Source organism: Miniopterus schreibersii, assembly GCF_964146895.1.
Source record: "Miniopterus schreibersii genome assembly, chromosome: 16".
Taxonomy (NCBI): domain Eukaryota; kingdom Metazoa; phylum Chordata; class Mammalia; order Chiroptera; family Miniopteridae; genus Miniopterus; species Miniopterus schreibersii.
The window spans coordinates 29,932,670-29,954,974 of record NC_138116.1 but is presented as its reverse complement, the minus strand read 5'-3'; the positions used below and the strand labels follow the sequence as shown (position 1 = coordinate 29,954,974).

General features: G+C 49.3%; 2 protein-coding genes across 8 annotated transcripts; one reads left to right on the top strand and one right to left on the bottom strand.

Moving 5' to 3' along the window:
* Nucleotides 1–10: 10 nt before the first annotated feature.
* TP53I13 (tumor protein p53 inducible protein 13) lies at nt 11–6,512 on the bottom strand. 7 transcript variants are annotated; one of them, XM_081161255.1, is made up of 8 exons: nt 6,260–6,322; nt 3,396–3,464; nt 3,195–3,236; nt 1,792–1,863; nt 1,435–1,563; nt 1,101–1,298; nt 463–1,021; nt 11–371 (listed from the first exon to the last, which is right to left on the bottom strand). In XM_081161255.1, exons 2-8 carry the CDS (start codon nt 3,459–3,461, stop codon nt 259–261), a joined length of 1,179 nt encoding a protein of 392 aa, XP_081017381.1. In that variant the 5' UTR covers nt 3,462–3,464; nt 6,260–6,322; the 3' UTR covers nt 11–258. The 7 variants fall into 7 exon arrangements, with proteins under 7 accessions (XP_081017381.1, XP_081017380.1, XP_081017378.1 ...); XM_081161254.1 differs by lacking the exon at nt 6,260–6,322 and adding an exon at nt 4,384–4,548; XM_081161252.1 differs by lacking the exon at nt 6,260–6,322 and adding an exon at nt 3,655–3,766.
* Nucleotides 5,708–13,460, top strand: ABHD15 (abhydrolase domain containing 15). Its single transcript, XM_081161251.1, has 2 exons — nt 5,708–6,628; nt 8,621–13,460. Exons 1-2 carry the CDS (start codon nt 5,748–5,750, stop codon nt 9,144–9,146), a joined length of 1,407 nt encoding a protein of 468 aa, XP_081017377.1. The 5' UTR covers nt 5,708–5,747; the 3' UTR covers nt 9,147–13,460.
* Nucleotides 13,461–22,305: the final 8,845 nt, after the last annotated feature.

Sequence of the window (22,305 nt, the reverse complement as noted above, 5' to 3'; positions counted from 1 at the left end):
CAACACCAGGTCCTACTAAAATAATTTAATTAAAAATAACGGAGTTTTGGCAAGGGAGGCTAAGACCGCTCCTTTTTCTCCCCTCGGCCACCCCTCCCCCGCAAACACCACGTGAAAGGACCAGCCCCTCTGCAAAGGCTTAGGCAGGACTTCTCCATTCGGCCACCAGGGGGCGGCCCCGCGCAAGGTCCACGTGGCAGAGGTCGCGGCCTCCCGGGGGAGGGGCAAAACCTGCCACAGTGGCAGGGCCGGGGCAGGTCAGTCGGAGCTGTCCCCATCTGGGCCGCTGTCTGGCGTGGGTGGGAGGAGGGGTCTCCGGCGCGAGCGCTTGACCCGACGCGCGGGCATCAGCAGCCTCCGCTTAAGCACAGCTGTGGGCCGTGCAGAAGGCGGTCAAGGGCCCGGAAGCCATGGGGGGCGGGGCGGGGCGGGGCGGGGCGGCTGAGGAAGGGAACTGCTCACCAGCCACAGTGTCCTGGCTGTCGGCTGTGGGCCCCCAGTAGATGCTCTCCCCTCGTCGGAAGTTTCGGTGCAGCCGAGTGCAGAGTGTGGCCAGCGTGAGCAGCACCAACAGGAAGGTCAGGGCCATGGCAGCCCAGGCAGCTTCCTCCGTGCGTGGGGTGGGGCCCCGGGCTGCCCGCGGAGGTGCAGCAGCCCGAGGGGCTGGGGAGGCCCGGCTGGGACAGGCACAGCCACCTGGGCTGCTCTGCCCTTTGGGCACCTGAGTCTCTATCCTGGAGCTGGCATTGCCTCCAGGCCCCGCAGGCAGCAGGGGGGCAGTGGGCACCGATGGGGCATTATCCCCCTCACCTGGGGATCCTAACATGGGCTTCCTGGTCTCCAAGCTCCGTGGGGAAGCAGAGGGGAACCTCAAGGCTGAGGGAGTAGACTGGAGACGAAGGGCAGCCCGTAGCCCACGCCTCTTGGCACCACCACCAGGAGAGTGCTGCCTGGGCCCTCTAGACACCACCTCTGTGCCTGGGGGCCGCCAGCTCCGCAGAGTAAAGGCCAAAGCCGGGGCCTAGGGGGAGAAAAGACAGCACTCACCCTTTCTCTGCCCAGATAACCCAATGACCAAGCCTGGACCCAACAGCCCTTACCTGCACACACCCTCTCCGGCACAGCCTCCCTCTGCCCAAGGTTTGCACCAAGGGAGAGGGCCCAGAAAGGCTGTTAGAGAGGAACCAGGCCTTCCTCCTCTGCTTCTTCCACCGCCTTCTCTTCAGCAGGTGGGCAGCCCAGGCTGGCTCCACCCATGCCATCTCCAGCACCACACCCCCTGCTTCCAACACCAGGGGCTATGAAAGGAGGTAATTGTTAGAGCTAAGATGAAGTGAGGAAAGACCAAGAGGAAGCCCCTGAATTTTCCTTTCCCTGCACATGGGGCTGCAACCTCTGCCAGTGCCAGACAACCGACTTTCACCAACCACTTACCCGATCCTGAGTGAGGCTGGAGTTGGGGGCCAGTGAGGGCTGGGCCACATGAACGTGGGCAAGGAGGGCAAGCTGCAGCTTCAGCCAGGGGTGGGCACAGGGATGGTAGAGGAAGCTGACATCCTCAGCCTGGAGGAAAGGCACAGAGATATCAAGCCAGGCCGAGTCCTTCCCTGAGAATCCCAAGTTCTCCCATCCTGGGGGCCAGGTTAAAGGGATTCCCAGGATGGCCACATAACCTTTCCACCATCAGGGCTCAGGAAAGGACAAAAGATCCTGGGTACTGGCATGCACCCCCTCTTGCCTCTGAGCATTCCTTTCCCCCTCCTCCATCAAGTGCCACCCCTCAAAGCTCACAGCTTCCATGACAGCGTGCCTGGTTATCCCTGTCAGACTCCAACCACACTCTTTAGCTGTATTTCTCTGCACCTGCAATGATGGCTTTATAGGTTCCCAGTCTAGACTGTGAGCATCCTCTCTGTGGAGACCAGGTCTTTTTTTCATTGATCCTATCTAAACAGTCAGTCTCCCAAAGCATCCAAATACAGGACGCACAGGCAGCAGGTGCACAATCCCAGGATGGAAACACTTTATCAATTATTAACATTCTTTGATTGAGCTGACCTGATGCTCAGCACTGTGCCAGATGCTGTAGGAGATGCCAAAAGAGAACTCCTGGATCCCGCTTGCAGGGAATGTAAAGGAAACTCAAGGAAACAGAACTAATGCAAATGAAAGAGCAAACTAATAAAACTCAAATTGATTAGTTGTTAAATTATAAGATTTAAGTCATAAGCATTACATAGATTTGGAGAAGATGCTGAATAAGGGCTGATGTGATCAGGCAAGGTCTCATAAGAGAGCTGACTCCTGCACTGGGCTTTGAAGATGGATGGGTCTGGGTAGCAGGTGGCCAGGGAGCTGCCTGCTTCAGCCTCAGGTCAGGACAGGACAGGTGTGGAGGAGACTGCATAGGAGCAAAGGTACAGCTGTGGGAATGAGCCTGGCACCCACACGCGGTGGATGAGCAGCCCACCACGACTGCAGAGGAACCACAGACTCGGAGAGGTCAGATAAGGCTTAATTAACTAGGCAGGGCCTGAAATGCCAGGCAAGGGACTATGGCCATGATAAGGTGGGAAATAAGGAGCCATCAAAGGTTTCTGAACAGCAAAATGATTTAATGAAAGGGCTGTTTGAGGAAAGGAGCCGGGTAGGTGGAATGAGGTCTCTTGGCCTGGAACTATTACAAGGATCAAAAAAGTGAGATATTTCAAAAAGAAAACCAAAGGGATATGGAAGCTATCTGGCTACTGGCGAAAACAGAGGCATCCAAGCAAGGTGAACCCACAGTTTGGAGCCTGGTAACCTGAGGCACACTCTGCACAATATAGCTTTGTCCTTTCCAAAGTCACACACCATTTACTCCTCACGGGTAAGGGAATTCCTAATATCCTCTCTTACAGAAAACTGGGGCCCAGAGAAGTCAGGAGACCTCCATCAGTCACACAGCAGAGTTGGAACTTGAGTTGTTTTTTTACTACCCTCAGAGTTCCCCTTGCAGCCTCCTGCCCACAAAGCCAGCTACCCAACAGCATTCCTGACACCTGCGCTGCAGAGGACTGAGGCCTTTGGCTCGCCCTCGGGACTAAGAACATTGCCTCCACCTGAGAGAAGCTGTAAGGAATGGAGCTGAGGAGCAGAGAGGCGGAAAAAGCCTACAAGTGCAGACAACAAGGATGGCTCCTGCTGGGACTTACCTGCCCTGAGCTCATCCGTGTGTAGGTCACTCTTGGTGACACCTATATGTAGGGAAAGAAAAGAGCTTAAAGCAGCTGGGAGGCTCTGTGCAGGGGCGTGGGGAGGAGGCAGTAGGCCCCATGCCTCCCCGGGTTGGGATGAAGACCTTGGCGACTGAGGGACGGAGGAACCCTCTCTCACATCGCCCTCCAGGCTCCTACCTGTGGGGGCAGAGGCCACAGGCCCTCCGGACAACGGGCTCCCGAGTCCTCCGCCGGCTCAGTCATCACCTGTGGGTCCAAGGCACCGAAGAGCTAGGGCGCTGGCCACGGCCGGGCCCTGCCCTCTCCCAGCCCAGGCCCTGCCCGCGGGGGGAGGGCTCCTCGTTCTCTCTCCGCGCGCCACTCCTTCCAGGACGGACTTTCGGCAAAGGGCTCTGAGATGCGCGGCCGAGGCCTTCTCAGGGGCCGGTCGCCTCACCTCAGTGGGACTCAGGAGCCCCGCCAGGGCTGCCAGGAGAAGAAGCTGGGGCGAAGGCGGAGGTGGCGCCATCCCAGATCCGGCCCGCCGCCCGCGGGGAGGGACGGAGGGAGCGCGCACCGCCCCGGCCCGCCCCGCCCTCCCGGCCCCGGCCCGCCCCGCCCTCCCGGCCCCGGCCCGCCCCGCCCTCCCGGCCCCGGCCCGCCCCGCTCCCCGCGCGCCCACGTAGACCTCGGGCTCGCGCGCGCCGTCCGGCCCCGACCCCACCCCACCCCCGCAGCAGACCGCGCGCCCGGACTCCCCAGGCTCGTACGCCCCCCGCCTCGCCCCGCCCCCGCAACTCCGCGGGGCTCTCGCTCCGCCCCCGCCCCGCCCAACGCCGACCCGCAGCCGCGGACCCTGCGCGCAAGCGTCCCGAACCCCAAGGCGGAAAAGTTTTGTGTGGGAGCCCGGCGGGAGCGCTGCGCGCCGCGAGGCCGGCGGGACCACCTCCCGGCTCGGGCTCGTCCCAGCGGGTCTCGGCGGCCTGCGGAGCGCAGCTGCAGCGCCCGGGTGGGATCAGGGAGCGGGGCGAAGGGCGGGAACGGGGTCCCTGTGGCCCGGGTGGCCCAGGAGGGGAGACCCGCACGCTCCTCCCGCAAACTCACTTCAGACCCGTCCATGGGGAGAGGGGCAGAACCACGAAGTCTGCGCCGAGGGAGGAAGGGATTCCTCGCTCTAGAGACTCACCTTCAGCCCATCCAGCTCCCGCCCTCGCAAATGGGGCCCGAACCCGGAGTAGCCTCGGAGGGCCTCAGAGCGGCACCTCCCCAGGCCCAGGAGCTCGGGGAGGCCGGGGCCGGGCCGGGCGCGGCTGGGTCCCCACCTCCGCCGCCACTCGCGCTCGCCGGCGGTGCGCTCGGGAGGCGGCGGCCGGCCGCCGGGAGGGGAGGAGCCGCAGGCCGCGCCCCCTCGGGCAGCGGCGGCCGGACCTCCCCGCGGCGGGCCCCGCCTCTGCAGCCGGCTCCCCTGTTCCTCGGCTCTCCTCGGGATTTGGAAGTCGGGAAAGACGGGAACGTGAGCGAAGGGTGAGGGCTGAGAACGCCGGCCACAGACTCCCAAGTAGAGGAAGGATGTCTTATGTGAGCCCCGTCTCACGTACCTACGGCTTACAAAGGGGTTCCTAACTCTTTCCCCGCCCCCCCAGTAACTGCCAGCCATCGAGATGATGAAGGGACTCCAGTGTCCCCCCAGCCACAGCCCCGACACCGGGTGACCCGCATCTCCTCGGCCCAGCCCCCGAGCGCGTCTTTGCCCCCCGCTTATTGTCGGAGGCGTGGGGCTGTTTCTCCTGGGAAGTCCTTCCTAGGGAGCGGGTTTAAAGATCTCCTCTGCCTGGAGTCAGGCTCCTGGGGGGAGCCCCGCGCTCCCGGGGGCAGGGGAGCAGCGCACCGATGCCGGCAGGGAACCAGGGGCCCGCGGCGCGCGAGCCTCGCGCCCAAACCCGCTGGGCTTGGTCCTCGCAGGCCCTGGGCCGGACAAGCCGCCGGGCTGGGGTATTGCGCAGTTGCCGGTGCCCACGGGGCCAGAGAAACGCCGAGGTCAGAGCGCGGCCGAGCCGGGGAGGGAGGCGCGGCTGGTGCCTTGGGCGCAGCTCGGGGAGCCCGCGCGGGGGCTGCGTTTCCATTCACTTCTCTCTCTCTTGCCGCTCCCGGGCGGAGGAGGGGGGACAGGGGACTCATGCTCATCCCGGTCCCCCAAGCCTCGGTCTCGGAGTCGCCCCACTTCTCCGCCGCCAACACCCCATTCCTCGGCTCGCTGCCCTCCCCACTCCCTTCCGGCGCGTCCCCGCTCCCTCTCCGTGGCCTCGGTTCCTTTCACCCTCTGCCCCTGCTTGTCGCAATCGCTGTACAAAGGGCCGGGGGCGGGAGTGGGGGGCGGACGAGGGGAGCCAGGCCCGAACTGGCTGCCTCTTCGGGGCCGCGGCCAATCCGGAGAGCGCCCCCCCGCGCGGGAGGGCCCTGGGCAGCCGCCCGCGGCCGGGCGGAGCCGCGGGCAGAGCGGGGAGCTCGCCGAGGGGACAGCCGCCGCCCGCCGGGGACTCGGGCCTCGCCATGCCGCCGTGGGGCGCCGCCCTCGCCCTGCTCCTGGCCGCGGTCGCCCTGCTCGGCCTGCTCGCCCCAAGGCTGCGGCGCCTCGGCAGGCGCGCCGTCGGAGCCGGGACGCTGCCGGGGGCCCGGGGCCCGGACGGCGCGGGGGAGGCGGACGGCGGAGGCCCCGCGGACCGGTTCGGCGACGGGCGCGAGCCGCTGCCCGGCGGGTGCCGGCTCATCTGCAAGCCGTCGGCGCTGGCGCAGTGCCTGCTGCGCGCCCTGCGACGCTCGGCCGCGCTGGAGCCGGGCCCGCGCTCCTGGCTCTCGGGGCCCCACCTGCAGACCCTCTGCCACTTCGTGTTGCCGGCGGGGCCGGGGCCCGAGCTGGCCCGGGAGTACCTGCAGCTGGCGGACGACGGGCTGGTGGCCCTGGACTGGGTCGTGGGACCTTGCGCCCGGGGCCGCCGAGCGACCAGCGCCGGGGCCCTTCCGGCGGTGCTGCTGGTGATCCCCAATGCGTGGGGGCGCCTCACCCGCAACGTGCTCGGCCTCTGCCTGCTGGCCCTGGAGCGCGGCTACTACCCGGTCATCTTCCACCGCCGCGGCCACCACGGCTGCCCGCTGGTCAGCCCCCGGCTGCAGCCTTTCGGGGACCCTTCCGATCTCAAGGAGGCCGTCACCTACATCCGCTTCCGACACCCGGCGGCCCCGCTGTTCGCGGTGAGCGAGGGCTCGGGCTCGGCGCTGCTGCTGTCCTACCTGGGCGAGTGCGGCTCCTCCAGCTACGTGACGGGCGCCGCCTGCATCTCCCCGGTGCTGCGCTGCCGCGAGTGGTTCGAGGCCGGCCTGCCCTGGCCCTACGAGCGCGGCTTCCTGCTCCACCAGAAGATCGCGCTCAGCAGGTGGGGCGCGGGGCCCGCAGGCGGGGGGGGCGGGGGGGGGGCTAGGGGTCTCGGGCTGACGGAGACGCGGCTCTGCCTGGTATTCACTCAAACAGGTTTGGGGCAATTCGGGCGAAGTTCTCCTCGTACACTCTCTGAAGCTGCCCAAACCCTCCAGTCTAGAGAGAACCAGGGAAGCCGGGGTAAAATCCATAGACGACTCAGTCGGCATCATTATGCTAAGCAGGGCCTCCTGCCCTGCCCCCCCACTCGGCCTCACCGTGTCCTAGCAACCTGAGCACCTGCCCCCCCAGCAGAGGCAGTGCCCCACATTTACCACTTAGTCTGCAACTTGTCAAATCAGCAAAGAGCGCTCTGGAAGCACTTGCCACTGGTTATCTGTCCAGAATGTTCCTCTTATAGCCTTTGAGCCTGGAGGTGACAGGAATAAAAACTTTGGTGGTATTAAAACTTTTTAGACCCGACAAGTGTTTCACGTATTCCTAGGTATGTAGTCAATATTTAATGCAAAAATTTAAAGAATATTTAAACATATATATATATTTAAATCACCATAAAGAGAACCGTCTACCCCAGCACCAGGGAGACAGGTGAGACTTTTCCCCTGAGAAGACCTGAGAGACATTCGCACGGCTCACAACCAGGCCTCAGCTTGCACTGTTGCCTGCCAAGGAGATGGCAAAATGAGGTCAAAGACATTATGGCAACAGCCTGGTGTGGCTGTAAGACCTGGGACGTGGGGTCAGGCCACTTGGGCCCAAATCCTGAATTTCCAGCAAGGTAGTGAACTCCTTGGGGTCTCACTTCTCTCTTCACTTAAATGGGGTTCATAATAACTACTTTCCAAGGTACTTATAAGCATGAAATGAGATAATGGAAATGAGGGCTTGGCACTGGGTAGGGGCTCAATAAACGGTGGCAATTGTGATTTCTTTCTTTTCTTGCCCCGTTTTGCCTTCTGAGATTAAACCCTGAGCCTCAACAACAGCACTCTGCCATGGCAACCAGAGCTGCCAGAGCGGGCCAGGGACAAGGTGCTCTCATATGGCTTAATTGCCAGTTTCCATCCCTAAATAATCACCACCAGGGCTGACCCCGGGCACCAGCTGGAGGCTGAGGAAAGTGTAGAGGAAACCTGAGTCTTTAGTAACTGCCCTGCCCATGGAAGTTTGGGATTAAAAACTCAGGGCAAGCCTCTCTGAGTGTTTTCAGGAGACACACATTCAAATTCAGTGGACTAATAATGCTGGACTGATCCACCCAAAGGTCTGAGCTGCCCATCCCGGCATCCTCATCAGGGCCCCAGGCCTTCTCCAGGGAGGTGGCAATAGCAAAGGTGTCCCCCTTCCCCGGAACAGTTGCTCTTAGGCTCCCGTTTGGTAACTCACCCCGTAAATTAGTTACACTCATTTTCTCTGCCATCCAGCCCTCTCTAGGAAAACCTTGATACACTCATTTGTCTTTATCTGGATAGCATATTTGCTTTTAATACACTAACTAATACATTTTTAATAAAAGTAAAATGTCAGTTTTGGGGGCACGGGGCACCTGCTGGTTTGGATAGTCTGAGCCAGGGAGTTATTTTAGGAGGGGTTCAGGAGGTGACAGTTCATAGCAAGTTCCCCACAGAGAGTCAGAAGTTGAGGACAGGAGGTGAGATGTGACTAAGTTAAATGCTGCCCTGTGCTGGGCAGGTAATGCCATGAATGACAGACCTGGTAGGAACTGTGGCACAGGAAGGAGGGAGGAAATACCCTGATTGTTGTCCTCAGGAACGCCAGCGCATGTCGCCCGGTCTTCTCATTTGCCTGGAGGAACCTGATAGCTGCAATTGATGTGAAAACTCCTGATTTTAAATGACAATGAAATGGAAGTTTCTAAAAAATATTATATGGCCAAAGAAAGCCGCTGTGGCCAGAATCTGGCTTGTGGGCCACCAGTTTGTTGATTTGTTTTCTAATTCTTCCCCCTTTCCTACCTTCCTGCTGCCAGGTACGCCACGGCCCTGGAGGACACCGTGGACACCCGCAAACTGTTCAGGAGCCGCTCCCTGCGGGAGTTTGAGGAGACCCTCTTCTGCCACACCAAGAGTTTCCCCATCAGTTGGGACACCTACTGGGACCACAACGACCCCCTCCGGGATGTGGACGAGGCAGCTGTGCCCGTGCTGTGTATCTGTAGTGCTGACGACCCGGTGTGCGGGCCCCCAGACCACTTTCTGCCCACTGAGCTCTTTCATAGCAACCCATACTTCTTCCTCCTGCTCAGTTCCCGGGGCGGCCACTGTGGCTTCCTGCGCCAGGAGCCTTTGCCAGCGTGGAGCCACGAGGTCATCTTGGAGTACTTGCGGGCCTTGACTGACTTCTTCCGAACAGAAGAGAGAATGAAGGGGCTGAGCAAGCACCGAGCTTCATTCCTAGGGGGCCGGCGTCGCTGGGGAACCCTGCAGAAGCGGGAGGTCTCGCCCTCTGCCAGTCTGGATGAGATCTTTAGCTGGAAGCGATCCTATACAAGGTGAGACCCGGCCGGAGAACAGCCCGTCCTGCAGGGAAGAACAGAGCTGGGTGTGGCAGAGTCCTGGAAAGGCGGTGAGGGCTGAATGGGGCAGCTCCAGCTCTTTGCCACTGATTCAGCCCTTTCTTCTTTTCTGGCCTGTGGAAAGAGTTGGGACTTCCAGCTCGCTGCCACTTGCTTCACCCTGAGCAGAACGCCTGCCCAGGCTCTGCTCAGCACGCTCCTGCTCACCCTGGTCAGCAGCTGGGCATTCCTGACCACTGCCTCCTGTCGCCGACCTCATAAGCCAAAGATCAGCACCGTTTAAACCCACAGACTCAGGATAAAATGCTCTCTCCCTAGCGGCGGCTACAGAGAAGATGAGCTTGTGTCACTGGGCGGCTCTGTCCCACATAAATAATCAGCTCTGTTGCCCTCTCGGGCTGGAGCCACTCGATGTAGTGAGGACAGGATGTCTGTGTCTCAGTCCCACTTCCCTCATTTCGTTCTGCGGCTGTGGCACTCTGCTGACTTCACAGGCCAGCGGTTGTGGAAGTGGGCTCGCAGAGCCGCTTGGCTGCGTCTGTCTTGCGTGTGTGAGAAAGGCGGCAGAGGCAGTAAGTGCAGTGCTGACGCCGAGTCCGGAGCCCGGGAGAGCCGCGAGGTCAGGGCTGTGAACGCCCGTCTGGGATACTAAGGCCCAGCCTTCCTGACGTCTTCTGCAAGTCTCGGTTGGGAATGGAGCCGGTCTGCGGCTTCGGCCTAGGATCTCAAGCCTCATTGGATAGATCCCAAGGATGATTTTAGGAACAGGAAGTCCTCAGACACAGTCTGCTGGACCATGGCTCAAGGAGCCAGACTCTGAGGCACTCTAGCTGCTCCCTCTGGTACCATTTCTGAGGATTATTACTCCAGAGACTTCTGGCCAGAGCTGCGTTTCTCCTGCGATGTGGGCTTTCTCTGTGGTGAAAAAGGCAAATCTCCTATCTGAGGTGTTGTCTAGTTAGCGACCCTCTTTTCTGACACTGCTACTAGCCTGTCCATCTCCAGAACCCGGAGATACACCTTGGACCAGGGAAATCAAGAAGTTCCAAGAGGTTGGCTAGAACTGACTCAGTAATTTATGAATATTTCACATCGCTATGCTTTTTCTGCTCAGTTATTCCAAAGGCCATTCATGTAGATGCAGAAAAAAGCTTCTTCCTGATTCTGGCCACTCAGGGACTGAGTGGGTTTTTGGTTTTATGAGGAATGATGCTGAAGACCAGCGTAAATAAGGCATTGTACGCGTTGACCCACACGTCTCAGTTTGGATTACACCATTAAACTGTACAATAGGACATCTGATTCCATGTGCTGCTAAGAGCTTTGCCTTGAAGTTTTATTTTGTGATTGAGAAAAGAGGGCACCTGTTTTGACGAGAAGCTCCATCCTAGCCTCACAAAGAGCAAAGCAATTTTAAAGAGAAGTGTTTACTGAAGCCTTGTCCTAAGGCTTGGTACGAAGACTTCCTGGGGCGGTGATTTCAGGTTTGGATCATCTAAAGCCTTGTTCTTCTAGATCAGATAAGAAGAAACTCCGAACTATCCAAGAATCTAAACTGAAATACAGGCAACACTCAATTGTCTAAGGCACATTCTCCTGTCACGAAAAAAATGACCTCCCTCCTTTCCCACCGCTTGCCCCCCCTCCTCCACACTCATCTAAAGGTCTTTCACCGTTTCTGAGTATGAGACATAACAAGCAACTAAAATCTAAAGAAGCCGCTCTACTGCTGGTTAACAACCTCCACGTGAGGCTTGGTGAGGGAGAATTGCTGATATCAGGCCACCCCTCTCCCCCAGCATCAGGTTCAGTAGGAATTTCAGTTAATTAGCGTCTTGCAGTCCCGTCTGCAGGACCCTAGGATCATTCAGAACTGACTGCAAAGTGGGAAGCAGCCCACTGGTTTGTAAACACCCGTTTCTGCCGTAAGTGGTCCCCGAGAGCTAAATCTGTATCATTTCCCTAGGCCAGATACCCCAGAACTCTGGTTAAGATAATAGCTTTTTGAGAAGTCATGGTTGGCTTCCCTTTCCTTTTATAGGAAAGAGAGCAAGAGAGAGAGAGGGTTCCAGTCTTCAAGTCCTCAGATAGGCAGGACAGCCCTAGTCAGGCTCCGTTAATTCCCCTGGACTCACAATCCTAATGACCTAAATCAGCAATTCTCAACCTTTTTCATCTCGTGGCACACATAAACTAATTACTAAAAGTATATGGCACACCAAAGACTATATTTTTTGCCAATCTGACAAAAAATAGGTATAATTTTTATTTACAAAAATAATAATACTAATTACCTACCCTTTTTGCTCCGTGACTTTAAAAATAAATCAAGTGCCTATAAGAACTTCTGAACCAAGAATTAAACAATCAGATGCAACCTTATTATGCAACATAACCAACAAGTAGCAACTCTGTTATATGACCCATGTATTTAAGGTTCAAGACAGGGCATTCACACCAGACGGCTATTGTTGTGTTGGCTGTTGTGATTTTTTAATTTAACAATCTAAGGGGAAAGAGGTAAGTGCCCCTGACTAAATAGTCAAGAATTGCACATTTTAGAAATTCTTGTGGCACCCCAGTTGAAAATCGCTGACCTAAATAAACCCTTAAGTATTTCTCCTCCATGCCCCTTGTGCCAGATGTGCTCATAGCCCATCTCAGGAGGCTACTTATCTTCCCCTCGCCACTTGACGACATCACGGCTTCTGAGCTCCTTTTTGCCAAGCAAGTGTAGTTCCTGTTCATACAGGTTTGGACGACCCTGTCCTTCAGTCTCACCATGAAGGAACCACCCAAATGGCTCTGCTTTAGTTAATAGCTAATTATATGACATCGGCGTGAGGAACCCCAGACCCACTATTCTGAGAATGTGTGGCCCTGGAACAAAACGACAAGTTATGAGTTTGAGGAAGCGAGAAACAAACACAACACAACACAACCCAAAAAAGTACCTCTGAGTTGGAGTTTTCCAGGTAGCAAGGCTTTAGCAACCCTCTCAGGCCTCATTCACTCGACACCCTTTTGGCCTCTTTATTTTTTATGGACACCTTCAAATGGCAAGGAAAACCCCCCAATGATTTAAAGGAGGCGTGACCTCAGAAGGAGAGACTGAGTCCTCCGTCTGCACTCGTTGGATCAAAATGCAGGAAGCAGGCACCTGCCTCTGAAGGTTTGAGTTCTACTAAGTTCTGACCTCTGATACCAAAGACTATGCTAACCTATAACTTAATTCTCTTAAAGACTTAGTATTTTATGTATTTATATGTAGGCTTCCAAGTGGCTTGGCTGGAGTCAACAGTATGAAAAATAAAGTACCAAATCCTCACTCTGAGAGGCCATCTTCTCTGTTCCGAGTGAAGACATCCTTTTTAAGACTGGAGTACTGTTAGAAAAGAGGTCTTGACAGAGGAAGTGTTATCTTGCTTTTATATATAACCTCAAAACCACCCCCGGGACAGAAGCGCCTCTGTACTCACCTACCATCCAGACCACAAGATCCTTTGTGTCAGTCACCCTTCCTTTACAAATGAACTTTAGCATGAATTCCCCTCCTTGCTTAAACAAGCAGACACACTTGGCCTCTTTGGTAGAACTTGGTAACAATGCCAATAGGAGTATTTGTGATTCTACAGCCAAGCCACGAGGATGACATCAGAGATTGTTTACACTAGTTACCACAATTGGCAGAGATGAGATTGAGAAGTTGTATCTAGGAAGTACCCGAGCGCCCGGAGATGGAATGAATGCCTCAGGAAGCAGGAAGTTCCGCATCGTATGTGGGATAGGCAAGCTAGACTGTCACTTGGCACACATTATGGAGGGGACATGTGCCAAGAAATAAGGTGGCCTAGATTACATATAAGCTCTTTTCTCATCTGAGAGTTGGTGAGTTAAAATAATGCTAATGAGCTCAGTGGGTTGCAAAGACTTCTGGTTGATTTCAGGGCTTGAGAATCAGGAGATCACAGACCTGATGGGGATTCTAGGAGTTTGGAGATGACATGAAGATTTTAATGAAAATAACTCTGCCGAAGTGACCAGAGGATTTTTTAAAAGATATCCAATAATTATGCTCTAAAGTGTCCAAGAAGAGCTATAAGTTGAAGGAAAAGTGGAATTTCATTAAACCAATAAAAGACACTAACACGTCAAAAAATAAATGTCTCTAGCCCCTCCAGCCCTCCTGGGGATAAGGTCATACCTTGCCGTAGTGTTCATCACCAGTAGGGTTGAACAAAAATCTCTCCGTCTTGTTTGCCTCTGAATAGTAAATAAATTGCAGTCTCCCTGCAACAATGGAATGTCATTATTTTTTAAATCTCCAGAAACAAACATGCCGTTTATCTCTGAAGTCTTCTGTGTACTGAGCCATGCTTACCTACCTGTGGAGTTGACAGGGCCTCCATGCACATTCTCTGTTTGCTTGTTGTTGCTTTACTTCTGTAGATCTAGCCTCGTGTTCTCTAACACTAACCAGTGGCAGCTCTGTTTAATCAACAACCAGGCCTCCTGCTCTGGGCTAATAATTTCCCAGCAGACTCAAAATTCTCTGATCATCAAAGGTACCTACAGGGATATTTTCCAGTGGGCAATTAGTCATCTATGTGTTGAGAATGCTGAAGTAGTTTGGAGATGTGGGTTCTAGTTTGTACTTCATCGGTGACTCCTTGGAAAAGTTATTTTGGGTTGCTCCGTATGAAAAGACTGAGACTGTGAGTAGGCCTTAATTCAGGAAGCCTGTTAGGATGTGAGCTAGTAAAAGCAGGTAGATCCCATTCTCCATGTCTACTTAATTCCTCAGCTGGAGCTCAGAGTTCTCTCTGATGAGGTGGCGTTTGCTTTCAGATCAGAATCCATTCTCTAACGTTAACAAGGCCAAGAAGTTCCAGTTATTAATTCCACTGCAAAGATGGGGAGGGCCTGGAAAAGCAGCACCTTTTGAGGCTCACAGGCCAGGCCCTGGGTTGCCCAACTGAGGCCAAAGTCTCCCCACCCCTCACCCAAACACCCACATGCACTCTGATAACCAGGTTATGATGGCTAATAGGTTTTGCATTGGTTCATTTGTTCCGGCCAAGAACCATCTGTTTTCCTATTTCTCATAGGTGAAGTTTCAGAGACGCAGTTACTTTCAAGATTTCACGATGGTGGGGCTAAAGACCAGAACCCAAGCCGCTGCTCTTTATGCCATGTTTTATTTGCCTTTTCCTAGTCAATCACTGGCTGACAGTAAATAATGCTCATTTTATACTTCATAATGTAAAGGATAACAGAAGAGGGGGAAAATGTGTCTTTGGAGCTGCTGGAGTGTATAATTCCATGTGAGAGCTATACACATTATAAACAACACCCTGAAATTTGGTTATTGTATAGCCTGCATAGCATTAGCATCCTCAGCAACCCTGTCTACCTCTATCCATTAGGAACAAGTATCTGAGCCCGGCTGGCGTGGCTCAGTGGTTGAGCCTCGACCTAGAATTCAAGAGATCGAAATTTGATTCCCAATCAGGGCACATGCTTAGGTTGTGGGCTCAGTCCCCAGCAGGGGGCATGCAGGAGGCACCTGATCAATGACTTTCTCATCATTGATGTTTCTCTCTCTCTCTCTCTCCCTTCCTCTCTCTGAAATCAATAAAGACATATTTTTTAAAAAATTTTTAAAAAGAACAAGTATCTGAAAATAGAGTAGCAATTAGTCACTAACTGCCCACGATGCACACAGAGAACCCTGGTTCTGCAGCTGGCATCACTGAGATGTAGGTGATAGCACTGGCTCATAACCACTGGGGCTGTGGAGCTAAGCTGACCACTGTGGTAACTTTTTATTTGTGTTCAGATTTCTTTTATAGTCAAGGATAGGCTTTAAATCCTAAGCATAACTCAGAACATCTTTGATATGTTTAGCCAATGACATTTGTTTTGGGTTGTTGACATAGGATACAGGCTAGAAGCACATGTTTTCTAATACTCTCCTTCCACTGTAGTTTGAAGAGCCCAATTGTGAGGGATAAAGCATAAAGAAATCTTGTTTTGTAATTCCTTTTTGTTTGTTTGTTTTTAAATACATCTTTACTGATTTCAGACAGAGGAAAGGAGAGGGAGAGAAACATCAGCGATGAGGGAGTCACCAATCGGTCGCCTCCCGCATGCCCCCGATTGGGGATGGAGCCCACAACCCGGGCATGTGCCCTGACTGGGAATCGAACCCTGATCCCCAGGATCCCAGGTCAACGCTCAACCGCTGAGCCACACCCGGCCGGGCTTGTAAATCCTTTTGGAATTCCTCCAAATTCAAGCAGGGATGTTGGAAATGATGGAGTAGGAGACCTGGGATCTAATCTTGGCTCTGCCACAGTTGTTTGACCCAGGCAAATGAAACACTAATAAATGTTAGTTAATCTCAAAATAGCTCAATATCGACATTCTGGGAGTTAAAAAGCTATACTAAAAAGTTTAAAGTGCCGTTTTTCTGACAGTCTTTTCAATACAGCAGTAATCTCAATTATACTTTTAAAAACATTTAAACCACAGTCCATGAAAACCACCCAAATTAGCCTTCTGACAAAAATGTCACTTTAACAATGTTTTAAATAACAGAACTGGACTAGATATTCTGCCCCATATGGGCTAAAATGTGATGATTTTCAAAGCTAGGAAGATAAGTCCAGATGAAGCCACCTTTTGAAGCTTTGCACAAGGTCCAAGAACTACATACACATCTGTGTGTCCACGTGTGGAAAGAGTTGTAGTTATATAGAGCACAAATAGGTCTATACAAAACTGAAGGACCTGCATCAAGCTGTTAAGAACCTAAAGAATCACCTGACACCCACAACACAATAGGCAACTTCACTCTCTGGGCAAACAGAATTTCAGGCAATTAGACCAGGGGGTTCATGTGTATGTCAAGGAGTTTTACCCTTACCCTTATCTTACAGGGTTTTTGTGTGTATGTTTTTTTTAAGGTTTTAAAATTGATTTTTAGGAGGAGGAGAGGGAGAGAAACATCGATGTGAGAGCGAAACACTGATCCACCCCCCACCAGGGATGGAGCCCACAACCAGGGCACATGCCCTGACAGGGAATTGAACCAGCAACCCTTCAGTGCATGGGACGCTGCCCACCCAATGTGGCCACACTGGCCAGGGCCATGTCTTACTCATTTTTATAATCTCAACATCCAGCACAGTGCCTGAGATCCAGTACTTATCCAATAGTCACTGAATTGATATATACTGTATTCTTAGGGGGAATAAAATTACTTTTTAAAAAAACGGAGCAGACACTCTGTGTACTAAAATTACTTTATTACAGTTGATTTTTTTAAACATTTCCTTTGCTATGATACAAAGGATACTTACAAACAAAATATTACATATCACCTTGTTTTCGCTCTTATGTTCTGACAACTTGGTAACAGCTTTAAATGCACAATCTATACAATTAATACAGGTTATATATGAACTATAAGGTATGTTGAACCAGAAGAATACTGACAATATACTGTACAATAAGCCTTACCAGTTAGTGCTGTGGACCATTTCTACCAAAAGGAAAATGCACATCTGTACAGTCACCTTTACCAGCTGGTGCTGACAGTGAGGGAGAGGCTTCTTCCCCGTCGCAACCCTTGATAAGCCTCCACTGTGGGCATCTGTTTAGTTTGAAAATTCAGAGGACTGTATTTGAAATTAGTCATCTGTAAAGTGGCAGAATATCACTTTCAAGATGATAATCTCTCACCAAAAAAAATTTTTTTTTAAATCAGTCCCAGTTTTAAAAGGCCACAAGTCCTTTGTCCACTACAAAAACCCTACAGGCTCAAGGGCTTTAGGAGATGAGAAGATGTAGGCTGCCAAAAAAGGAGGCAAGAAACCAAGCCAAAATCTAGGTCTTGCAAAATCATCATTTTTCCCTTCACCAAAGGGAACTAGAAATGTACAAATTCATTGATGAACCTCAATGATAACATATCAGTTTGCTGATAACCCTCATTTTATCTGGACCCCTGACTTGTGGGAATAACTGAAAGAGATTGTGAATAATATATACCACTTTTAGAAAAGAACCTCTTGCTTGGTTAAAATATTCCCTTTAGCCACCAAAGCTGGTCCTGGGCTATTACAGGTGTGCATTCATCCCTCAATGGTCTGCTCAGAAATGATAAGGTTACAGCTTTTTTTCTTTTCTTTTTTCTTTTTTAAATAAAAAAGCAATTGACTGAAGCATTTTTCTTTTTTTTAGGTAAATAGCAAAAATAAAAATAAAAACCAACCCTGGCATTTGCACAAATAATGCAAATGGAGCGATATGGCCTTTAAGGTAAGGGGTTAGTAGAAAGGAAGAGAGGAGTGAAGAAAACCCAGAGAAAATGATGTATTAATTTTTTTCTTAAAAATTTCTACAATACATGTGCAAAAAAATCATGCTGGTTGAGGAAAATAAAGGGAAATGAGTATATAAAATTAAAAACATAAATAATGTTTGGATGACTGGTAAAAGCAGAAACCAACCTGGGTTACAAAAAGGATTATACATTCAAGATGCTCTTAAACCCAGTGGGATAACTTATGTTAAAACTGTGTTAATAGTTACGTTAAAAATCTCGTTTGTTTTTAAATCTTCACAATACAAGCAAAGCTGTTTTAAAATATACACTATACATATTTCTCATAGTCTCTCCAACCTCATTAATGCGCATTAAGCTATCTTTTTCATATACTAAAACAAGGGGGTTCTGAAAGCTAAATTGCTCAAAGTAACCCATCCATTATTTAAATGTCTTAAGTTTTAAATGGGTTAAAAATTTTAGCAGACTTACATAAATAGGATTTAGCAACACAAGTGTTAATTTAAAAAACTCTAAAGCATTTACAAATTATCATGTTGGAATAATCTGGGGAAGTTATGTGCACTATACTTTAAAATGTTATTTACATCAGACCATCGCTTTTGTAAAAATTTCCCTAAAAGATAAAAAACAAAATAAAATACATTTGGAGAATTAACCTATTCTAACCTCGTAGAGAAGGATCATAAAAGGAAAGGTAAAATAAGAACAAAATTATCTCTTTAATAGAAACCCCACATATCCCTCTCCACTTGGATTTTGCTCTATGAAACCACCTGCAACTCCTAATAGGCTCATATATCAAGTGTCAAGATCATGTGGTAAAATACTTTGTCAGATAAATTACTGGCCTCAAGTGGACTTTTTTTTTTTTTTTTTTAATTTCCCACCTTGTGACTGGCTTGGATTATTTTAGGACATATGTATATAATTAATTGGAGGAGCACTCTAAGTAGGCACAATTCCCATTTAATGTGGAATAAAAGGTATAACACATAAAATGCTACTGGGGAGGAGGGGTGGTAGTTTCTGTGATATTATGAAATGCAAGGAAGCACATGTGGAATGGGGCACCAAAAAAAGAGCTGTCTGGCAACACACCAGGGCAGCCAACATCTTAAATTAAATGTACTTGTCTACGACAAAAAAGGGGTTTAGAAGGGTTCCAATATCTCTCCCCCCTTCATTTGTTTGATATGTGCCAAATAGTCACATGAATCAGCCAGAATCTGCAAACATTACGCAGTTAGATCTTTTTTAATCACACAATTCACTCCATGACCATGTGCAGTTTATAGTAACAATAATGTTCATGCTGAGGCAATGTATTTGAGGGCTCAGAAAAAAGCAAAATGTGCCACTAAGAGAAACCTGTTCCCATACAACTGGTCTTCATGCTTTCAAGTGGCCCTAATATACCTCTGATGCTAAGCCAAGCCATGCAAAAGCAAATAGTACACACTTTTCATTAACATTCGTATCTCATTTCTAAACTCCACTGACCTCGGAGTTGTCATAGAAACATATGAGTACTGAAAGCATACAAATGAGGATTCATGAATTTTAAAAAATGCTTTTCCCTTGTCTATGTTCTCCAGATTTAAACACCTTAGGGCTAGGGCTATAAGGCGTATCAGAGAAAGGTTAAGTGGGGATAATGACAAAGGAACTTACGTAATTCTGGAAATAGGAAAATGCTCCAGAAATGGGATCAATGTGCCAACAATAAGAATAGTTCATTTCATTTGAAAATTCAGCTGAAGAGCCCAATAAACAGTTCCAAGCCATAATGTTACCTGCATAATTTACATAAACATTAAAATTCTTGCACTTTATAGACAAAAACACACTTCTGTAAACATGGCCACTGGGGGAGGGAGGTTCCCTACCTCATACATGATTGAGCACATGTAATCATTATATTAAATAAAATGACTTCACTTCAAAAGATTTTAGACCTGACCAATGATTAAGCTTCATTTCCCCCTGTTTAACAACATTTAAGCATTAATTATAAAAATGTCACCTAGGATGGTTTCAGGGTTAGATGCTAGGACCACAATCAGCAATGACAGCAACTCCTCTCTAGCTGGCACACTTATAAACTTTAGTACAAAAACAAAAAAATACAGAAACTAGGTCAATCTGTTAGCTACATATTTACAGATAATTACATGATTTTCCACTCACAATTGCTAAAAACTATGAGTGAAAAGGAAACTGTGCAGGTTGAATTACCCGTACTTTGGGGGGGGAGTTCTTGGGCATCAAGATACCCTTTTCATTCATTCAGAAGTCTTGTCTTCTCTCCACCTTTTCATTGCAAACTACCTACAGATGTCCAGATTAGTATATCCAGTGGGTATCTTGTTTCAGAGAGGATTAACCTTTCTCTCTCTTTAAAGGAGAATCTCTTGTATATTTAAAAACAAAACAAACCCAACACAGACACATTCACACGTACACACAAAATTTCTGAAACTTCAAAGTTAGGATTGCTGGGAAACAGTTAACAGTGATGGTGACATAGTAAATGGCTCCCCAATTTTAATTCTCTGCATTTATTTTCTTTAAAGGATATCTATTTTTGGGTAGGTGGGAAGTGCAAGTTTAAAAAACCCACAACAGGCAGATAAGGTGCATACTAATTTATATATTTATGATCTGAAGGCTGCCATTAGGCCAAGTGGGTTCTCTTCCCTTGTTTGAGTGAAATTTTGGAAATCTGAATATAAACGAGGGGAAAATTAGTCAATGTGACTTTCAAAGGGGGGTTTCCAGAATTCAGTAGAAAATATAAATATACAATAAAGGAAGAGTTCTCAGCTTCACTTTTTTTCCTAGACAGTGTTTAATAAAACTCACTTCTTTACAAATTAATAGTCATTTCCAATGTAGTCTACTGTAGTGATTTCATAAAAGTGCAGACAACATAACCAGACACACAGCAAAGTAGACTTCAATCAGTAGTCCTTGCATACAAGAGGCAAGTCTGCTAAGTGTACAGCATACTCTTCATTCTTTTAGAATCTGAGAATGGGAATTTTCCAGTTTTTAACAACTAAGAGTGAGTGCCTTTTCAAAGGCAATGCTACAACCTGGTCGGGGCACTACCTATTATGTTAGATGAGGGAAAACAAAATAGAGAACCTGTTTCTCTTTAATAATGGTCTGTATTTTGATAAGCAGCTCAAAGATGACAGCCCAAGTTTTGGCTTTGTTCCTTAGAGAAGGCAGTTTTCTAAGAAACAAAAACCTCTTCTTTCATCATTATAGGAGATTCATACTTAAACACCTTAAATATATTATTTTCTGACTTGAATATACACTAGACACTTCACATTGTGAGCATGGGACAAAAGACCACAAGCCTCCTAGGAAAGGGTTGCTGTGCTGAGCCAAATCTCTGCTTGAATAGTAGTGGCTCAGAAGGGGTGGAAGGCGCACAAAGAACTTACTTATAAGCAAGCTAGAAGCAGCAGCTAAAGGGAGAAAGCCCCATGCCAATACCATATCCTTCTCTCCCAGTGGCCAGTTCCTGTTGATTTTATAGTTTAGGAGAACCTTAGATGCTTTAGCAGTAATTCTTTTCTTGGCTGTTTTGGTCCTTAGCAAAATTTATAATTATTGGTATTAATGGAGAAAAACAGTAAGAGGATCAATGACATCAGTACTAAGAAATACATAGAGTGCACATAAAGATTGTGTGATTTATTGGTTCATCATCTTTGCAGAGGAATCATCACCAGTGTTTTTAATTTCCATGGTTCACTTCTCTCTGCATCACTTATCTTTATTGCATCACAACACAAACTCATAGAAACACTAATTGGCTCCTTCCCCAGCACTATTCTACTGTATCTGCAACTTATGGTTCCACATTTTACTTAACTTTCTTTCCACCTACACAAGTGCTAAGAGGGGATTAAAGAAGAAAAGACTGCATCTAATGACCACCTTCTCATAAATATCACCCCAGAGTACTCATTCTTAAACACATGCATTCTTGCCTTAACTGAGGATTTGAAATAACAAAACAAAATGACAGAACCTTAAGTGCCCTGATGGAAATGTACAGTATGAGTTACATCCATCTATCTATACACACAGACACTCATATGTATATACAATATATACATACAAATGATAACAGCTATACCAAAAATGTGCATATTTAACACAGTTTTAAAAAGCCAGTAGATCATGGTATAATACAATTTATTTCCACTAGTGAATGGCACAAATGGAGAAATGCAAAGGAGGTGTTTCAAGTACAATGAAGTCATTTTTCACAGGTGAAAATAAATAGTATTATTCCAGTGTCCAACACAATGTATTTTATAAAAGTCTAAAATGCCAGACATTTAGTACTTAATGAAGTAGAAAGTTACTAAAGTCTGCCTTATGGTCTGAAAAAGACACTCATAGAGTTTTTGATTTTTGAAAAGAGGATGAGGGAAATTAGGTGGGAGTGGGAGGGAGTGTCAAGGACAGTTTCTTTAGTGTACTGAATAGTGTTTACCTGATGTCTGGGCAGCTGAAAATCATGACTAAACTAAAAAGTTTAATTTACCAAGAAATCCTTGGCCTAGAGTACCAAGCATATTATACCTGTGGGCGTGGCATCAAATGCAGGACTATTCATCTCTAGGCATAAAAATGACTAAAAAGAAGGGCAGCTCTGAATAAAAATCATATAAACATTTTCCAGCTAACATTACTATATAATGAAGAACCTATAATTTGGGGTTAGAGCTGACTTTAATAAGGGGAGAAAAAAGATATG